At 29.2% G+C, this 18,893-nt stretch overlaps 1 protein-coding gene across 5 annotated transcripts in view; it reads left to right on the forward strand.

Moving 5' to 3' along the window:
* LOC135127736 (paired box protein Pax-5) overlaps window positions 1-18,893 on the forward strand; it is a 265,311-nt gene that overhangs the window by 130,556 nt on the left and 115,862 nt on the right. For 4 of the 5 annotated variants that reach the window (XM_064054323.1, XM_064054325.1, XM_064054327.1 and 1 more), the window contains exon 4: window positions 13,520-13,540. The exons of the other annotated variant lie outside the window; for it this stretch is intronic. In XM_064054323.1, the coding sequence (XP_063910393.1) occupies window positions 13,520-13,540 (21 nt within the window). The remainder of the gene's footprint in view (window positions 1-13,519; window positions 13,541-18,893) is intronic. 5 annotated transcript variants of the gene reach the window in all.

Below are 18,893 nucleotides of genomic sequence, written 5' to 3' on the forward strand. Positions count from 1 at the left end.
CATGTTTTGAGTTTTTTGTTGTGAAGGGAAGACTAGGTATGTTAAGAAAAACAAATGTAAAATATAAACCCCGCCCACCCACCCGATCTCATTGTAACGATTTTCCTTTGTTCATCTTAAGCCAAGAGGGGCGGAGCTTAATTGCAAAATCCGTTTTTTTCTAAAAAAAATTACCATGTGAAACATGTTCTTCGGCGATCGTATGTTCAAAAAAACTATTTTTTTTTTTGTTCAAGACATTCAAAGAAATTGGAATAACGTGGCAACGTCGCCATGAAATTCAAAAAATTAACTATGGTACTTATAAAGTACGAGGTCGACCAGCGTTTGTAAAAATACATATATAAGGTGTTCTATTAAAAAATATATACCTTGCGTCTCAAAAACAGAACACTGGGTAGTTGAAAATAATGTCAATGTAATAATTAGTCTTTTATTTTGTTTTTACATCTAACAATAATTTAATATCAAAATCCAGAAGAAAGTCAACTGAGAATGTATACATAGATGAAGTTCTAGAAGTGAAGTTTACTCTGGAAAGTTTTATTAATTGTGTACATTGAACACAAGAATTTTTTGTATACTTAATATTAGAAGATTTGAAAACCAGAAATCATATTTAAGAAGATAACTAATTCCAGACAAAAATGGGAAAAAAATTTGAAACTCAGAGCCAGATATAGCTACATTTCAGAAAATTTTCTAATTTCATAATTAATATAAAAATTGAATTGGTCAGCTTTTACTTTACGAGCAAGAGATTTTTTTTTAAATAACTTTAATCATAATAAAATGGTAATTTTGGGATGTTCTTCATTTCAGAAAGAAACTATTTTTTAACACACTAATAATCCTAATAACAATAGTGACAATAATAACAGGTTTATTGTAAAAGAGAAAATAATTAAATGCAGGCAAAATAAGAAATTAAACAATTTATAAATTTAGAAAAATCTAAAAATTCTACTCAGTCATTTAAATTTAATAAATAAAATACATTTAAGTGGTACAACCGGTATAATGTCTGTTGGGTAGTTTTTCAAGTGTAGAATCTAAAAAAAAATTAGTGCCATAGTAGATACATATTTACATTATTTTCTAGATTATTTTTTATGCGAACGGTTAATTATCACGTTCCACCCACTAGGCACTGAAATCCGAATTTTTCAGATTTGATTGGTTGTTGAGTGTGAAAGTTTTTAAGTACCGATGTACGTCTTAAATGGCATGAAGTATGAAGTTTTTAAAATAATTTACGTTTGTTTTTTCTAATAAGTAAATGAAAAACAGATATAACCACTCAGCAGTAAGTACATTAGTCGAAACTAGGGCGCATCAAATTAATTACTCCGACGTTAAATATATTAGCACCAAATCCAGTAAACCGCGCAATTATAATCGCAAAGAAAGTGTGAAGAGAAAATTCTCGCTTATAAATAATCCACAAAAAGAGAAACTAAAATTATGAACTACCTACACATAAAAACTCACCTAGTTAATTTTTAATTGAAATAATGCATTTATATAACTTTACGCTTTTACGAATATTACTAAAATTCTGTTTTAATAAAACAATTGTGTTTCCGCAATGCCGGAATTTTTTCCTCTCACGAATACTTTCTATCGACGCGTACGCCCGGTATTGGATCTCGAGTGCGCATTTTGCTCGTTTTCGCCTCCAGAGCTTAATTGGAAGTTGGCAAAGCAGGTGCTCACAAACTTGTACCGACAGCGAGATCTCCGATAGAAAAATTCTGTCATTTATTAAGCTCTTAAGACGGAGCTTCCCACGATTATGTCGGCCTCCCGCTGCGCAGAAAATTCGAAATTTCTTATCTGTTTGAAAGTTATGGCCAATGCGAAGTCGGAATGGCCGCAAAGTGGCTCTTCGGCCGAGTTACTGCGTTTAATAAATAAACGACAGCCGGCCGGGATTTTCCGAAAATAGCTGGCATTGAGCTTTGGCGCTCTGAATGAAACGAGTAAACAAGGGGAAAAAAGCGCAGAAAAAACGACAAGTGAACGTGCCGAGGGAAAAAATGCAATTCTTTAGAAAAGCGATCAAGGTTCTCAATTATGTAACACTTCCCGTGGTTAAAATTTTGCCCAAATGTAGCAAAGGTGACGAATAATGTTTACCATGGGAAAATTTCGCTCGTTTAACGTTATACAACCACTTTGAGTGGGTACGATTCCCTAATTAAGGCTCGCAGCGATAAGAACACGGGTGGTGAAAGTCGCAATTATACCGGGTGATCGCTAAACAATTACGATTCGTGTGGCCACAGGCACAAATCGCCTAATTAAGTCACTATATGCAGAGATAAACCCATCAAAATGCGCCACCTGAAAATTTGCATACCGTCATTAGCCGATCGCGTTTAATTAATTTCGACAAATTGTACAGCGTCGCGAAAAAGCTAATTGCGTTTTGTGACGTGGGATGGCGCTGGGTTCGTGTCTGGATGATTGCTGAGCTGAGTACATTTTATTTTATGTAAAGTAGCGTGCAGTGTAAAATAAATAACCGATTCATTTTCGTGGAAGAGACGGAGGAGATAGTCATCATATTTCACGGTTTGTAGTTCGGAGAGATGCCGCCAGGGGACGCCACTCGTCTAGTGCGCTGGCTTTACATTCGGCCAGGCATTGAGTCGATATGGTGACTGAACCGACGAATTTACGACGAGTTTCTTCCTTTTCTTTGCCGATGAAAATTATTTTTGCATAGATAAAGTGACTAATTTTTGTTTAACGATGTACATGAATCGGAAAATATATTTTTATCGGTTGGATCTGGTTTGTTTGGCGGTTTTAAAAGTTTATTATATATCGTTTGGTCTAATTTATTGCTTTCGGAATTAATGAACATTAAAAAATGCGTTGGTGACAAAAATTAATTTTTTATTATTGGAGGAAATCTTAAATCAGCCGCAGGGTCTGTCTAATTAGTACATTTTTTTTTGTCGCACACTGTACATTATCTGACAGCACAAAATCGTGTCCGTCCGCATAATTAGATAAAAAAAATCCGCAATGAAAATTAATTTATTATTAAATAGATTCTATAGGTATTTTAAGAACAAATCTAAATTTATGACGTTATCAATATAATTTTTTATGCTAACAGTCAATACTGAATAGGATTGTAACATTCTTTACGTATTTTAACAATCTAGTGCATTGCTTCAAACAGAAAAACCAGTTTAAAAAAAGGAGGACCATTTGCCAATAAAATTTCGGAACTCGCGTTTGAAATGTAATATAAATATTTATTCATCTGTTTTTGGATTTTTCTAAAATATCCATATGTTAGAATTTGTTAAAATACAAAAATGGTCTCTAAATAGAATATAGGGGGTATCCCAACGGTCTGAAAATTACTCATCTCCTGTAGACAATTGAAACAATTTTTAAAACACTTGGTTAGAAGAAGCGATTATTTTCGAATACACACCAAATCAGTATTTTATCAATTTCTGTCTGAAGGTGTTTCATTTAAAAAATGTGAAAAAAGTGACACTTTTGAGTTATAATATAATCCTCTATCCATCTTTAAATATGGCGGAGTTGACAATTAATTTTCAAACGTAAAATACATATGTACTTGTAAAAATGTTAAACAAAAATCTTTGTGCCTGATATGATTTTCCTCCTTTTCTATGAAAATATACAGGGTGAAACGTTTAAAAAAAGCAACTATTGTGCGTAACTTTTAAATTATTTAACATTTCAAAACTTTTAAAATATTTGAAAATGGTAATCAAAAATCTTTGTGTCTTTCCTAATAGATGATTAAGTGTATCAAAATATACAGGGTGTAACGTTTAAAAAACCAATTATATAGCTCTCAAACTATTCAAAATTTCAAAATTTTCAAAATGTTTGAAAATAATGACCCAAAAATGTTCATGTCTGATGTTGTTTTTCTCTTTTTCCAATAAAAAATTTAAATTTATAAAAATATACACAGTGTAACATATTCAAAATTTCATAGCCTTAAAAATGTTATAAAATAATGATAAAAAAATCTTTGTGTCTGAAGTTATGTTTCTCCTTTTCCAAAAAGGAATGTAAATCTACGAAAATATACGGGGTGTAACAATTAAAAAGGTAACTGTTGTACGTAACTTTTAAATTATCCAAAATTCCAAAACTTTAAAAATAATGACGAAAACGATTTTTATGTCCAGTTTCATATTTTTCCTTTTCTAATAACGAATTTAAATCTATAAAAATAAACAGAATGTAAAGTTTAAAAAACGCAAGTATTGTGCGTAAATTTTAAACCGTGTATTCAACATGTCAAAATTTTCAAAATATTTGAAAAAATAATCAAAATCTTTGTGTCTGATATCATTTTTCTCCTTTTCTAGTAGAGGATTTAAATGTATCAAAATATACAGGGTATAACGTTTAAAAAAACAATTATATAACTTTGAAACTATTCAAAATTCCAAAATTTACTAAATATTCGAAAGTAATGTAATCATCAAGTAAAGTAATCATCTGATATCATTTTTCTCTTTTCCAATAAAAAATTTAAATTCATAAAAATATACATAGTACAACATTAAAGAAACGCAACTATTATGCGTAATTTTCAAACTACATATTCAAAATTTCAAAACCTAAAAAATGTTTAAAAATAATGAGTAAAAATCTACCGGGTTTAAACAAACGTAACTTTTGTACGTAACTTTGAAACTATTAAAAATTCCACAACTTCATAATATTTAAAAATAATGATAAAAAAATGTTTGTCTGATTTCATATTTTTCCTTTTCTAATAACAAATTTAAATCTATAAAAACATACAGAATGTAACGTTTAAAAAACGCAACCATTGCATAGTTTTGGAAATTTCATTCTACCCTATAAAATTTTATTGACAATAACGAGGTGGACAGTAGTAATACAATCGTAAGAAATATTTATGGCTCACACCAGTTCATCCGAATTTGCCGGAGAACATTTAGCAGGTGGTTGTACTCATAAAATAATGCTCATTTTCGTTCGTGAGTAAGGATGGGTCCTGTCCGGACCTGGATTATTCTGCTTTCTAACATCCGAGGATTGCCGGCACGCTACAATTTCAAGTTGTAAATATCTCTTGCTATTGTACCACTATCCGTCTCATTATTGCCAATAAAATTTTATACGGTAGAAAGAAATTTCCAAAACTATACTTAACTTTTAAACTATTCCACATTTAAAAATTTTCAAAATATTTGAAAATAATCCAAATGTTTGCCTCTGATATTTTTCTCCTTTTCTGAGACATAAAAGTTTTAAATGTATGAAAATGTACAGTGTGTAATGTTTAAACAACCAATTATATAACGTTTAAACTATTCACAATTTAAAAACTTCAAATATTTGAAAAGAATGACTAAAGTGTTTGTGTCTTGTATCATTTTTCTCTTTTTCCAATAAAAAATTAAATTTATAAAAGTATACAGAGTATAATATTTAATTTAAAAAACGCAAATTTCAAAACTCAAAAAAAATGTTTCAAAATAATGATCAAAAACATCTTTGTGTCTGTCATTATTTTTCTGCTTTTCTAATAAAAAATATAAACCTATATACTGGTTGTAGCATTTTAAAAACGTAATTATTGTGTGTAACTTTTAAATTAAATATTCAACATCTCAAACCTATATAAATTTTTGAAAATAATGTCAAAAAATCTTTATGCCTGATTTCACTTTTCTCCTTTTCTAATACGGGATTTACTGGTATGAAAATATACAGAGTGTAAGGTTTAAAATATCATTTGTATAACTTTTAAACTATTCAAAATGTCAAAATTTTGAAAATAATGACCAAAAATATCTGTGTCCGAAATCATGTTTCTCCTTTTCTAATAAAGAATGTAAATGTACGAAAATATACAGGGCGTAATGCTTAAAAAACCAACTATTGTGCGTAACGTTTAAACTACATATTCAAAATTTCTAAACTTTCAAAATGTTTCAAAATTATTTCAAATTTGATTCTTGCTCAGTATTTCAGGGAAACTAATTCAAGTTATATCAATAAGATATTAATTTTCTGAAGCACCTTATACTGAGGGAACAATAAAAAACACGATCAACGACAGCCGTGGATTTTTGAAAGTTTGTCTTTGATCGTTACATTTTCATCTACAAACTTTCAAATTGACGGTAATCTGACAATAGAAAAGTTTCATCAAAGACAAATTTTTAAAAATCTGTGACCGTCTTTGATTGTGTTTTTATTGTCTAAATGTAGTATTATATAACCAATTTTCAACTAAAATGTATTTCACATTTTTTAAGTTGATAAGAAAACATAAAAACAAAAAATAGATGAGTCTATAAATAAAAAAAAAACTACAAAAATAATCTAATATTTCGAAATAATCGGTTCATTAGTTTCAGAGATTATCGGTATAAGAAAATCTTCAAACAGACAACTAGTCTGTATAGTAATATTAAATGGTTAAAAAAGTCACTAAAATAGTTCAATTTTTATTTAATACTTTCCCCAAAAAATTGCGTTTTGAAAGTTTTTGAAATATTTGCACTTGTTTGCAAAATCTAGTTTTTATTTTACGTGGTTAATTTTTAATCCATATCATATGAAAAAAGCTTGTTGGTTTTTTATATTTTGTGAACTAGTTTTAGGGACAAAAATATCTGCTCTATTCAGAAATTAATAATTTGTAAAGTTAAATATCCAATAAAACACCATTATTTTATTTACACAACAAGAAAACAAGTAAAGTTTTAAAAAAATGTTTAAGGCTGTTGTTACGCTGAAAGGAACAACACTCCAGAAAAATGAGTGGTAAAATTATCGCCTGGAGTAACCACGTAAAATAGAACATTTTGACGAACTCAGAAAAATGAAGAAATTCTTAATTGTATAATAACTTTTGTTGATAAATAAAATCCTTCCTTTTTCAAATTCAGTAAACAGTAAAATAAAGCAGGAGTATTTTTTTTATATTTTAAAACTCTGAACAGGGACAAAAGTCCTTGAAGGTATGATTATTTAATTGAATAAGATATTTTTACTGTTTGTGTACACTTCATTGTTCCTATATTATAATTTAATAATTTTTTTCTACTAATACAAACAAACCAAAACTGTCAAAATCAAGTATCCACATACATTTTTTCTCTAATTTACAATGGCGACTCATAATCTTTTGAAATGGGGGGACACAATTTTATCGTCGTACGACAGAGGTCGATTTTTTATTAACCATTCAACTGAATTCATTATTTTTGTTTAAAAATAATAAATGAAAATAAAATCTCGTAGTTGAATTACTGCCAGCGGTCACTGTTTCAAATGTGACCCGATTCCAGCCGAATACAACGACTAGAGGCGTGGTTTCCATGGCAACGGTGTAAACAAAACGTCTAAATGAGTCATGATTTCGCCTCTGTTTTTATCGAGACCTTACCAAGGATATATCCAAGACACAATATCTTTAGATGTAAGTTTTGATACATTTGACAAAAATGGAGTGAAATATGAAAATTAGTTTTGATAATTGTGTTACAAACTTCAGGATAATTTTTTAAATATTGCAATTTTATGTGAATATATTGTTTTAAAAGCCTTGACACTCTTTAAAACCATTCCTTCATCTGGCGAATAACGACTTCGAAAATGTCTGGCGATATTTAAAAAAATCGTAAAAGTAGCGCTCATTTATCTATTGACGAAAAACTTATTTAAAGTTGAATACCGTTACCAGAAACCTCTCTCCACTCATCGTCTTTTTTTAAACCCATTCGCAACGCTCCTTGAACTCCTTATATCCCCTTCATTATCCTTTCCTCGCCGCCCCGTACACCGAACACATCGTATAATTACAATTAGTACATCGCATATTTGCATTTGCGACAAAGGCAATTTTCGCGCGCAATGACGTAGAACGCAAAACTTCGGTAAAAGAAGCACAAAGCCCAGCGTGCGGCGTTAAACACATTATTTTTCTGGTCGACTGGTCGGTAGTTGCGCCATATATCATCCGCTGACGTGTCGTAATAGTATGATAATATGTACACACTCCGGGGCAGGCAATTTTTACTAAGCAGATTACAATATCAATCTCTTTCCGGAGAATCCTGCAGATTTTCCTATCTTCGGGCCGACTCTCGCGAGGGTTTCCTGACGCCTATTCCTCATGGAAATTAAACTTAATGCATAAGTTGATGCGTGGGCTTCCGATCTTATCAGCGTCCAATAAGGCGGGCCTTCGGAGGTGTATTACGGTTTGTTGCTTCCAGAGCGATTGCTGAGGGAAGTACTGGGATAGGGGCTTCTTGATGGATGGCTAATTTCGGATTTTTTGGTGTTGGGTCGTTTTTGAAACACGAAAATGCGGGTTTCGCATTACCGTCGGGGTTTGGTCTGTGTGTTGGAAATTTATTAAACCAATGTCTTCGAAGTATATGACTAAAATATTACCAATAACCTTATATAATAAATACCACAAGTTCGATCAGGTTCAGTCAGGTCAGGTCAAATTTATTTACGTCTGGTTAGGTCTAGTCAGGTCAGGTCAGGTCAGGTCTAGTCAGTACGGATCATGTTACGTTTCCCTCTCCTGTGAGTCGTGTAACTGCTTTGTCTGTTCGAAATTTATTTAAAAAATGTCTGAAAAATATCGTAACAACTGTATATCAACTACAATTTGACCAAGTTGGATTAAGTCAGGTCAAGTCAGGTCAAGTCTAGTCGTGTTATGTCAGGTTAAATCAGATTTAACCGGCCTAAAATTTGAACTTAATATATTTATTACGACCTACAGAAATTAGTTTCCACCTCATTTCTTCGATTATTCCTAATATTTTTCCAGAATGGCTACAGGAAAATTGACATTTTTTAAATAAAAAAAAAAAAAATTTCAAGCCGAATATTTTTGGAATTAGCACGTCGAAATCTACTTCCCTGATTTTTTTGTGACAACTTTTTCATAAGCAAAATTTTTTAATATCCGTACATATGAAGATTTTTGCCAATTTTCGACCATTTTGGGGACTTAACCAAATATTTTTTCTCACAGATTTTGAACTAACAGAAGTTCGTTTATTTCTTCGATAAGTTCTACCATGTATCCAATGGGTTATTGCAATTTTTTAGATTGGTCAAAAATTTTATTTTCAAAGTGAATGTTTCCAAAATGTTCCGGGACCATAAACACACTATATTTTTGGAATCAGCACGTATAAATCTAAATCAATGAATTTTTTGGAAAATTTTTGACAATTTTTTCAAAAGCAAAATTTCTCAATACTATGAAAAATTTGCTCATTTTCGACCAATTTCGAAACTAAAGACTTTTTTCCATAGATGTCGACCTACAGAAGGAAATTTCGGTCTCATTTCTTCGATAACTTCTCTATAATTTCTCCAGAATTGCCCAATAGATCATTGCAAATTTTTAGATATCTACAAAATTTGATTTTCAAACTAAAATTTCTAAAATCTTGTCTCGGGACTATAAACAGACTTATTTTCGGAATCGACATATATAAATCTACATCAATGAATTTTTTGGGATTTTTTGTCAATTTTTTTTAAAGCAAGATTTTTTCAATACCCAATGAAAATTTCGACCATTTTCGACCATTTTCTAAACTTAACCAAAGACTTTTTCCGATAAATTTCGACCTATAGAAGTCAGTTTCGGCCTTATTTATTCTATAACTCCTCCCATTTATCCAGAATTCTCCAATGGATTATTGCAATTTTTTAGGTTTTTAAAAATTTGATTTTCAAATTGAATATTTCTAAAATCTTCTGCCGAAACCATAAACACGCCATATTTTTGGAATCAGCATCAATAAATCTATCCCAATAAATTTTTTGGGATTTTTTTGATAATTTTTTCAAAAGCAAAATTTTTCTCCTATAAAAATTTCTACCAATTATTGACTATTTTTGAAACTTTACTAACTTCATAAGACTTCCTCTCATAGATTTCGACCTGCAGAAGTTAGTTTCAGCCTCATTTTCCCTTACCATTATCCACAATTTTTTTGATTTCTAAAAAATTTTATTTTCAAGCCAAAATTTCTAAAAGTTTTTCCCAGCACAATAAACAGGGTACATTTTCGGAATCGCCACATATAAATCTATATAAATTAATTTTTCCTGAATTTTTTGACAACTTTTTCAAAAGCAAAATTTTTCGGTTCCTCTTTGATGAAAATTTCGTCCTTTTTTCGACCATTTTCGAAAGTTAACTAAAGACATTTTCATATAGATTTTGACTTCAGAAGTTAATTCTGACCTCATTTGTAGGATAATTCCTAATATTTTTTCAAGAATCGCTATCAGAAAATTGCAGTTTTCTAAATATTTAAAAAATTTAAGTTTCAAACCGAATATTTCTGAACTCGTGTGCTGGAAGTATAACTACTGTATGTTTTTGAAATCAGCACGTCGAAATCTTTTTCCCTGAATTTTTTGAGAATTTGTGACAACTTTTTCATAAACAAAATGTTTTCCATAGCCCCATTTATAAAAATTTTGGTCAATTTTCCACATTTTGGAAATCTAAGCCAAGACATTTTCTCATAGATTTTGACCTGCAGATGTTAGTTTAGACTTCTTTTCCTCATAAACTCCTAGCGTTTTTCCAGAATCACCTATTGGAATATTGCAATTTTTTAGATTTTTAAAAAATTTGATTTTCAAATCGAATATTTCTAAAATCTTGTCCCAGGACCATAAAGACGTTATATTTTTGGAATCAGCACGTCGAAATCTATTGCCCTGAATTTTTTGGGAATTTTATCACAAATTTTTCAAAAGTAAAATTTTTCAAAATTCCTCCCCTATGAAAATTTCGACCAATTTTCGACCATTTTTGAAAGAACCAAATACGTGTTCTCATTGATTTTGACCTATAAAAGTTACTTTGGGTTTCATTTCTTCAATAACTCCTAGCATTTTTCCAGAATCGACTATTAGAATGTTGAAATTTTGTAGATTTTTACAAAAATTTGATTTCCAAACCGAATATTTCAAAATCTTGTCCTGGGGCCATAAACATTCTATATTTTTGGAATCAGCACGTCGAAATCTATTGCCCTGAATTTTTTGGGAATTTTATCACAAATTTTTCAAAAGCAAAATTTTTCAAAATTCCTCCCCTATGAAAATTCCGACCAATTTTCGACCATTTTCTAAAGAATCAAAGACGTTTTCTCATAGACTTTGATCTATAAAAGTTACTTTCGGCCTCATTTCTTCAATAACTCCTAGCATTTTTCCAGAATCGACTATTGGAATACTGAAATTTTGTAGATTTTTACAAAAAATTGATTTTCAAACCAAACATTTTAAAAATCTTGTCCTGGGAGCATAAAGACTATATTTTTGGAATTAGCACGTCAAAATCTATTGCCCTGAATTTCTTGGGAATTTTATGACAAATTTTTGAAAAGCAAAATTTTTCAAAATTCCTCCCCTATGAAAATTTCGACCAATTTTTGACTATTTTCGAAACGTAACCAAACACGTATCCTCATAGATTTTAACCTACAACAATTAGTTTTGGCCTAATTTCTTCAATAACTTCTAGGATTTTTCCAGAATCGGCTATTGGAATGTTCAAATTTTGTAGATTTTTACAAAAAATTCATTTTCAAACTGAATATTTAAAAAATCTGGTCCTGGGATCATAAACACTCTACATTTTTAGAATCAACACGTCGAAGTCTATATCGCTGAATTTTTTAAAACTTCTTCCAAAACAAAATTTTTCACTAATCCTTTCTTTGAAAATTATGAAAATTTCAGCCCATTTTCACCGATTTTCTAAATTTAAGCAAAAACATTTTCTCCCACATTTCGAGCTATCGAAGTTATTTTCGGTCCCATTTCTTCAATAGTTCCTAGCATTTTCCGGAATCACCTACTGGAATACTCAAATTTTCAAAAAAATTGAGTTTCAAACCGAATATTTCTAAAAATTTTTCATAATACTATAAAATAAACGCGCTATATTTATTGGAATCAGCTGGTCTAAATTTAAATCTTGATCAATTTTCGAACAATTTCGAAACTTAACTAATAACATTTTCTTATAGATTTCTTATAGTTTTGGTCTTATTTATCCAATACTGCTAGCGTTCCTCCAGAATCACCAATTGAAATATTTTTTAGTTTTTTAGAATTTTAAAAGATTTGATTTTCAAAATATTTCTAAAATCTTGTGACAAAATCATTCAGGCTATATTTTTTAAATCAGCACGTCGAAATCTATACTCCTGAACTTTTTGTGATTTTTTTGACAACTTTTCAAAGGCAAAAATTTTTCAATATGAAAATTTTAGCCCATTTTCAACGATTTTCGAAAGTTAACCAAAAAAATGTTCTTATACATACATCGATTTCGACCTATTGAAGTTAGTTTCGCCAAAATTTCTTCAATAAGTTCCACCATTTTCCAGAGTCGCCCATTGGTGTATCGCAATTTTCCGGATTTAAAAAACAGTTATTTTTAGACCGAATTTTAAGTGACTTGATCAGTGGCGTATCATTTCAGTTTTAAAATGGGAGAAATCTAAATTTCCTACGTATTTTCGTCATTGTATTTTGCCTCTACTGAGTCGTTTTTTTTGCATGTTCTATTCTAAAATTAAATCAAAATTAAAAATGAAAATATTTTTCTTTTATAAATTATATCAAATAATTTTTCTTTCATAATAATTTTTTTTCTAGAGTTGAAAAATAGTGTAGCCATTTTTGAAAATAGGATTGCTTTTGAAAAATACATCAATGACGTCATAACTTTGTTATAAATTATTTTACCTCACATTGAATTTAGTCTTTAGAGAGTTTAAAGATCAGTTTCAGATCTTCAGTCGCACAAAAATTTTAAATACATTACAACAACAAAAACTACTAAATATACTTTTTACCCAGAGTGAACATGGCAATTAAAAATTGCGGTTTTTTTTATTTTCCGCATACCTTATTCCATAAAACCCCACTCGCATTAATAATTCCGCTCCAATTTTAAAATTCCAAAACAAATCCGCTCCCAGACTCACTTTATCGGCTTAGACCGAAGGTCAGCAATTTTTGCACCAAGCGCGCGTCCAGGAGCTTAATCCGAGCTTTAGCGACCTCAACCAAAGCTTCTTACGCAGACGTCGCCACGTTCGCGCGGGAATTAACTTTTTTCGGAGAACTCCGCTCCGGCTAAATCCGAAAATGTGCACATACTGCGTAATTTATGAACTCGAAAGAAGCTCGAAATCTTTCAGATGTACGCCGACTGAAGTGACAATGTATTATGAAGTATATCATTGCTGAAATATAGAGCTTTACACATCTGTGAGCACGTTGGTTTTCGAGCGATAAATAATCTTTACTGGAGAACCGTCAGCGAAATAGTTAACATTCTTCGGAAAAACGTTAAGAGTTGTTGTTTTTTAGAGCTTTTTGATAAAATATGATTTCTTGTACACTAAAAAATTAAAATACTTATTTTTTTAACATATCTTTTTCTTTTTAGATGACGGCAACAACTGGGAAGGTATGAATAAATAAGCTTAGTTAGTCGTCGAAACGCGTTTTTTTTTATTTTTTATTTTTTGAATTTGAGCAATATTTCGCTTCGTGTGTGCACAACTCCTGGTGCTTAAAATTAATTGCAAGCTTTCCGACGGGTCGGTCTCCTCCACCCACCTCCCACCAGCTGGTTTGTCAGCGGCGTCGTGCGGCGATCCACCTCTAATAAAGCTCAATGAATCAGTAAAACATCCATAGAATCAAAAGCAGCGGTGTTAAATTTGTTCAGTGGGCACGAGCGAGTATGGGTCACACGCCGTTGGCTCTTGGCACAGTCGGGCCCCGACCCAAGCACCGTGGAGACCACACACACATCTATACTGGAAAATATTAACATTTCCTTCACCATTTATCAACCATATTTTAGCTCGCGCAGAATTAGAACTGATTAATTAACACGGATATGGCTGGGGGCCACGCTGCTGCCCCTCGTTCTGGATGAGGATATGGCAGCAGAGCGGAAAAAGAAAACAAGAGAAAAAGTTTGCGGGTACAGCGGGCTAACCCAAAAATGTGATGGATAACGCAAGGGAGAGGCGGCATCTATTTTTATTTGTTTCTCTAGATGAAACCGTTCTCGTTCAAAATAGTGTTGTCGAGGTCATTTTTCAAAAAAAAAAAAAAGTGACACTTTCTATAGGTAGGTATAGTGATTTTGTAGTCGTCGAAAACAGCCTGCACGCATCATAGACAAAGAGGATTTCAAAATCCAATCTACAATCTAACAATTTACCTTCTTGTTTGTCTTTTGTCTGCTATAAAACGCCAACCAAAACCAAAAATTGGCGAATCATCCCCACCAACAATTTGATGACGTCATCTCCAAATTTTATAGTAGTAAATAAATGTTGTCATCGTACAATTTTGTCGAATAAAAAATGCTAATCAAATGATAGTCGCGAATTTGTGGTTTATGAATTCGTGTTAAATTTTTATTCTAGACATAGAAATTTTTCGATTTCTCAATTTTTCGAACTTTCGACTTTCCGATTTCTCAATTTTTCGGTCTTTCAGTTTCTCGATGTTTCAATTTTTCAATTTCTCGATTTTTAATTTTTCGATTACTTCATTTTTCGATACTTTAGTGCTGGGATTTTTCAATTTTCCGATTCTTCAATTTCCTTATTCTTCAAATTTGCGACTTCTTGATTTTCATTCATTTTGCAAGTTCTCATTTTTGGGATATTTCAGTTTTATGATTTTTCAAGTTTTCGACTCCGATTTTTCAATTTTTGACGTTTTTAAATTTCCAATTTTTCGATTAATAGATTTTTTATTTTTCCATTTCTTGATTTCTCGACATTTCAATGTTTTTCGGGTTGTTAATTTTTGAATTTTTCGATGTTTCCATATCTCAGTGTCGGGATTTTTTAATATGTATTTAATTTTTTGATTTTTCGACTTTTCGATTTATCGAATTTTCAATTTTTAAATTTTAGATTTTTCAATTTTTCGATTTCTTGATGTTTTCATTTCTCCATCTTTCTATTTGTCGACATCTTTATTAGAGATTTTTCGTTTTTCCAATTTTTCGATTTAAAATTTTGAATATTTCAATTTTTTGATTTTTCATATTATCGATTTCTCGATTTATCGACATTTCCATGTTACAATTTTTTGATTGTTCGATTTGTTTTTTTTTTAATTCAAAATTTTGCAATTTTATAATTTCCCAGGTTTTCGATTTTTTCACTTCTCAATTTTTCGATGTTTCGATTTTTCGACACTTCAATTTTGGAATTTTTCGCTTTTTCTATTTTTCAATTTTTCAAATTTTTAAATATTCGGATTATTCGATTTCTTCGATATTTCTATTTTTCAAAATTTTGAATTTTTGATTTTTCAATTTTTCGTTTTTTGTGCATTTTACATTTCTCGATTTTATAATTGATTTTCTATCACAGTTTTTCGTTTTTTCATTCCGTTTATTCTTTTAAGTTTCTTTAGATTTTGTAATTTTTCGTTTATTCAGTTGTTTAAATGTTCCATCGCTGATTTTTCAATTCCTGGATATTCCAACTTAGAACTTTTCAATTTTACAATTTTTGGATTCCTTAATTGTTCGATTTTACAATTTCTTTAATTATCAATATTTCGGTTTTTTTTATTTTGCAGTTCCTCAATTTTTAAAACTTTTGATTTTTCAGTTTTTCGTTTCTTCAATTCTTGATTTCAAAAACTGTAAAATGTTAAATTGAAAAAACGAAAAATTAAAAATCAAAAACTTGAAAAATCGAGAAATACCAACTGAAAAATTCCAAATCCAAAAACTGTAAAATCCAAAATTGAAAAATTTTGTATCGAAAAACACAAACATCGAAAAAATAAAGAAAATGAAAAACGAAACAAAAAATTCAAAAATCAAAATAGAAAAAATTAGATGTTTTAATTCTAGTTCTAATTTTTATTGATGCGATTGTGAAAATACAAAAATTTTTCGATTTTTAAAAGTTTTCATTTTATATTTTTTCGAATTTTCGTATTCGATTTCTCAATTTTACAATTTTGCAATTTTTTATTCGAAAAGGAGAAAAATGGAAAAACCAAAAAATAGGAAAAAATTGAAAAATCGAAAAACTGAAAAAACGAAAAACTGTAAAATCGAAGAAGTGGATATTCGAAAAATTGCAAATCGAAAAGCAAAAAAATTGAAAAAAATTAAAGAGTCGGAAAAATTGGAAAGAAGCAAAACGAATCGAATCGAAAAATTACAGAATCGTCAAAATAGTAAAATCGAAAAACTGAAAGATAGGAAGATCGAAAAATTGAAAAATTGAAAAATCGAATAAAAAAAGAATTTTCAGGAGTTCCAATAATAATTGAAAGATTGGAAAATTTTTAAAATGAAAAAGTGAAAAATTTTAGAAATTATAATTATTACCCCTATCCCATACATATTTAAAATGAACACTAGAAAAATTGGAAACTGAAAAATCGAGAAACTGTAAAGTTGGAAAATAAACTACTATTATTATTATTAAAAAAATCTAAAATTGAAAAAAACGAAAAATAAAAAAAATCTAAAAGTGGAAAAATCAAGAAATGAAAAACTGAAAAATGGCAAATCATTGAAAAAATAAAATTTGCAAAATCAAAGATTATAATTTTTCAAAAATTTTGGATTCACTTGCCTCGGACAACTTTTTGACATCACAGTTTTTCGTTTATCATGTTTCTTCGATTTTACAATTTTTTCATGTCAGAATTTTACGTTTTTTCAGTTTCTTTTATTTTTCAATTTTTCCATTTTTTGGTGTTTCGATTTGGAGTTTTTCAGTTTTGTAATTTTTTTATATTAAAATTTTTCATTTTTTGTTTTTCCAATTTTTCAAGTTCTTCATTATTATTTTCCATTTGGTCAATTTTTTAATCTTCATTTCCCTGATTTTATATCACAGTTTTTCGTTTTTTCAGTTCCGTTAGTTTTTACAAAGAGTCTTTATATTTTGTAATTTTACGTTTATTCAGTTGTTCAAATTTTTCAATTCCTCCATTTCCAATTTTTAAATTCTTCAATTTTGCAGTTTTTGGATTTCCGAGTTATCCTTTTTTCTGATTTCTTTAATTATCATCTAATTATCAATTTATTATCAATATTTCGTTTTTACAATATTTCGTTTTCAATTTTGTAGTTTTTAGATTTTTAAATTTTTCAATGTTTCTTCTTTCTATTTTTCAGTTTTTCGTTTCTTCAATTTTTCAAGTTCTTAATTCCAATTTTTAGATTTTTTGAAGTTTTCATTTTATACTTCGTTTTTTGATTTTTCAGTTTTACAATTTTGCATTTTTTCTATTCGAAAAGTAGAAATTTCGAAAAACGAAAAGATCGAAATAAACTGAAAAATCGAAAAACTGAAAAAATGAAAAATTGCAAAGTCGAAGAAGTGGGAATTCGAAAAATTACAAATCGAAAGTCTAAAAAATCGAAAAAAATTAATGAGAAGGAAAAATTGGAAAAAAAAACAAATCGAATCGAAAAATTACAGAATCGTCAAAATTGTAAAATCCAAAAACTGAAATATAGAAAGATCGAAAAATTGAAAAACCGAATAAAGAAAGAAGTTTCAGAAGTTCCAATAATTGAAAGATTGGAAAATTTTAAAATGAAAAAGTGAAAAATTTTAGAAATTATAATTATTACATTCATATTTAAAATGAATACTAGAAAAATTGCAAATTAAAAAATCTAGAAACTCTAAACTGGAAAAATAAACTACTATTATTATTATTATTATTAAAAACAAATCTAAAATTGAAAAAAAAAAACGAACAATAAAAAAAATTAAAAGTTGGAAAATCGAGAAATTATGAACTGAAAAATTCCAAATCCAAAAACTGAAAAATCCAAAATTGAAAAATTTCGTATTGAAAAGTAGAAAAATTGAAAAAATAAAGAAAATAAAAAGCCGAAACCAAAAATTGAACAATCAAAATAGAAAAAATGAAATGTTCTAATTCTAATTATAATTCTAAAATATTGAAAAAATAAAATTTGCAAAATCAAAAATTGTAATTTTTCGAAAATTCTGGATTCACTTAGGTACCTCGGACCAATTTTTTGACGTCACAGTTGCTCAAATTTTCAATCTCTGATTTTTCAATTCCTCCATTTTTTGTTTCAATTTTGTAGTTTTTAGATTTTTAAGTTTCTCGATGTTTATTTCTTCGATTTTTCAGCTTTTTGTTTCTTCAATTTTTCAAGTTCTTAATTCCAATTTATAGATTTTTTGAAGTTTTCATTTTATACTTCGTTTTTTGATTTTTCAGTTTTACAATTTTGCATTTTTTTAATTCGAAAAGTAAAAATATCGAAAAACGAAAAGATCGGAATAAACTGAAAAATCGAAAACTGAAAAAATGAAAAATTGCAAATCGAAAAATTAAAAATCGAGAAACTAGAAAATCGAAAAAATTAATGAATCGAAAATTTGGAAAGAAAAGAAAACAATCGAATCAAAAATTGGAAAACCGAAATATTGTAAAATCAAAAAATTATAGAACCGTCAAAATTGTAAAATCGAGAAACCGTAAGATAGAAAGATCGACAAACTGTAATCGAATAAATAATGAAGAAGTTTCAAAACATCTAATGATTGAAAGATTAGAATGAAAAGTGAAAAATTTTAAAATTTATTATTATTACTCCTATCAGATGTTTACTTAAAATAAAAATTAAAAAAATTGCAAATTGAAAAATCGAACAACTCTAAGATCTAAAATTTAAAAAACGAAAAATAAAAAATTCTAAAAGCTGAAAAATCGAGAGAATAAAAATTGAAAAATTTCAAATCCAAAATTGAAAAATCTCGTACTGAAAA

This window comes from Zophobas morio, unplaced genomic scaffold (genome assembly GCF_036711695.1).
Source record: "Zophobas morio isolate AGI-343-1 ecotype UQ-CSIRO unplaced genomic scaffold, CSIRO_AGI_Zmor_V1 ptg000012l, whole genome shotgun sequence".
Taxonomy (NCBI): Eukaryota; Metazoa; Arthropoda; class Insecta; order Coleoptera; family Tenebrionidae; genus Zophobas; species Zophobas morio.